At 41.7% G+C, this 1,956-nt stretch overlaps 1 protein-coding gene across 1 annotated transcript in view; it reads right to left on the bottom strand.

The window, feature by feature from the left end:
• Positions 1-1,488, bottom strand: part of LOC129275659 (apolipoprotein D-like) — a 3,661-nt gene extending 2,173 nt beyond the window's left edge. The window contains exon 1 of the mRNA XM_054912161.2: positions 946-1,488. Coding sequence (XP_054768136.2) covers positions 946-1,252 — 307 coding nt within the window. The 5' untranslated portion in view covers positions 1,253-1,488. The remainder of the gene's footprint in view (positions 1-945) is intronic.
• Between the last annotated feature and the right edge of the window lie 468 nt (positions 1,489-1,956).

The raw sequence follows: 1,956 nt of genomic DNA, 5'->3' as shown, positions 1-1,956 counted from the left end.
TTGAAAATATCACAGATCTTGTTTTCCTTTATTTTATTCATTTCTTAATATGAGTAGAATCTGTTTCGAATTTGTCCCGATTTTTTACCAAACTTTTTTTTACTTGCTTATACAAGTAGACACCTCGTCAGACCAAAAGACGTTTGGCGTTAGATAGTTTTTTACGTCGATCTGGCGCTGCACAGTAGCCGCCGGGCCCACGATCAATTGGGCAAAAATAATTTTTCGGAGTATTTCTATTTCATATTTCATGTTTTCGAACAATAAAATATGGATTTTATTTCATTTTCAGAACCCCAGCCTAAATCTGGTAAACTTCCAGGCCATCATAAAAATGCGAATCTTGGATTTTGCCCCTTACTCCATAACACCTTTATCCCCCTCCTCCGACTAGAAATTAAGGGGTTCAATCTCATATGCAATGGTTAGGCATCCGCGCCCCATCATCAAAATTCGTTCAAAATGGTGTTACCATTATTACCAAACTTGCATTCCTAAGGGGCTCGACAAGGCGAACAAGACAACCATAACATTGTGGCAGACGCTTGCCACCATGGTGCCGAAAAGCACCGTTATCATCCATAGGTAGATGGTTCTATGGTTCTAGATCGCCATTTTTCTGAAAGGTGACTCTGCAAGAGGTGCGTAAAAAAACAGTACCCCCCTCCCCCTCCCCACCTCAAAAAAAAAAAAAAAAAAATTAATTTGATTTTGTCCATGAAATTAACGCATCTTCACTCTTCGTGTCCTTCCAATTCTGTGATCTTTTTATTAAATCTTTCCAGGACTTACGAGGACCCACATCCATGTACTATATTGATTAATATTTTATTCATTCCGGAATGCATTAATTGCAAAATATATGTTTTCATTGTTTTACAAGAGAAAGAGAAATAAATGAGATTGAATAAAGGGCAAGACTTTTAACTAAAGATGTGAACTTACAGAGTCTGCCTGACTCGTCATCCCTTGCCCTGTATATTGGAATTGGATAGGAGTAGGGCTCCTCGCCGTACACGCCTTGCTCCTGTGCGACCAGGTACCCGTCCTTCTGGGTGAAATTGGCTGACTGACATCGTACTTCTTCCTCGGGTGCGTTGTAGAAGCGAGCGATTTGGAACCATCGTCCCTGATAGCGGTTGAAGTCGAATTCCTCGACGGCTCGGATTTCGGGGCACCCGCCGAAACCGATGACCTGGGCCGACGAGCACGCGGCTAGGGTGAGCAGGGCGAACGCGACAATCATTCGCATGATGATGCAGGGGTGGTTGGGACCTTCCTAAGGAACTATGAAACAGAGCGCAAAGGCAAAAGTGCCTATAGTCGAGATCGGGGGATCAATATAAATTCGCATCGTCACAACTATTTTCACTTTTTTGTTTGCACTACCGGGGCGTCACCCCCGTGGAAGCTGGTACACTCCATCCTGACCCACTCTCATCGTAGAAAGAGTCAATATGGAATACAATGAAGTGTTTGCGCAATTATGTAATGGTTTGAAAGTGTTCTCAACATAACAATCTCACTGACCTCATCTTTGCTCAGGTTAAAAAAAGGGGGCAAATATGAGATCATTTGTCCTTTTAGCTCTGTCATCAAACATAGGATAAGAAGAATATTGCCCTTTCATTTGAATGTCAAAAGGAATAGTTGTAAACAACAGAAGAGGCAACAGATAACAGGCTATATAGGGTCACGTTTGAATTCAGATGGAGTATGACGTTGAGTTATCACGAGTAAATTTGCGAATTCATGCGCAGTGCAATGCGTTGATCGATTAGGAGGATAGATGTCAGTTGTAAAATTAGATTGGTGTTTGGAGATTGATGTCAATCATTCAAACTCTCAAGCAATGGCATAACGAGCCACAGAGGGGCAGATATGATGGATGGAGCAACATTTCTAAACAGAATCGAACGAGATGAAATCACAACCCTTTAATACAAAAATCTATTG

The sequence above is a fragment of the Lytechinus pictus genome, chromosome 14 (genome assembly GCF_037042905.1).
Source record: "Lytechinus pictus isolate F3 Inbred chromosome 14, Lp3.0, whole genome shotgun sequence".
Lineage (NCBI taxonomy): Eukaryota > Metazoa > Echinodermata > Echinoidea > Temnopleuroida > Toxopneustidae > Lytechinus > Lytechinus pictus.
The sequence above is the reverse complement of the archived record's forward strand: the minus strand, read 5'-3'. Positions and strand labels throughout refer to the sequence as shown.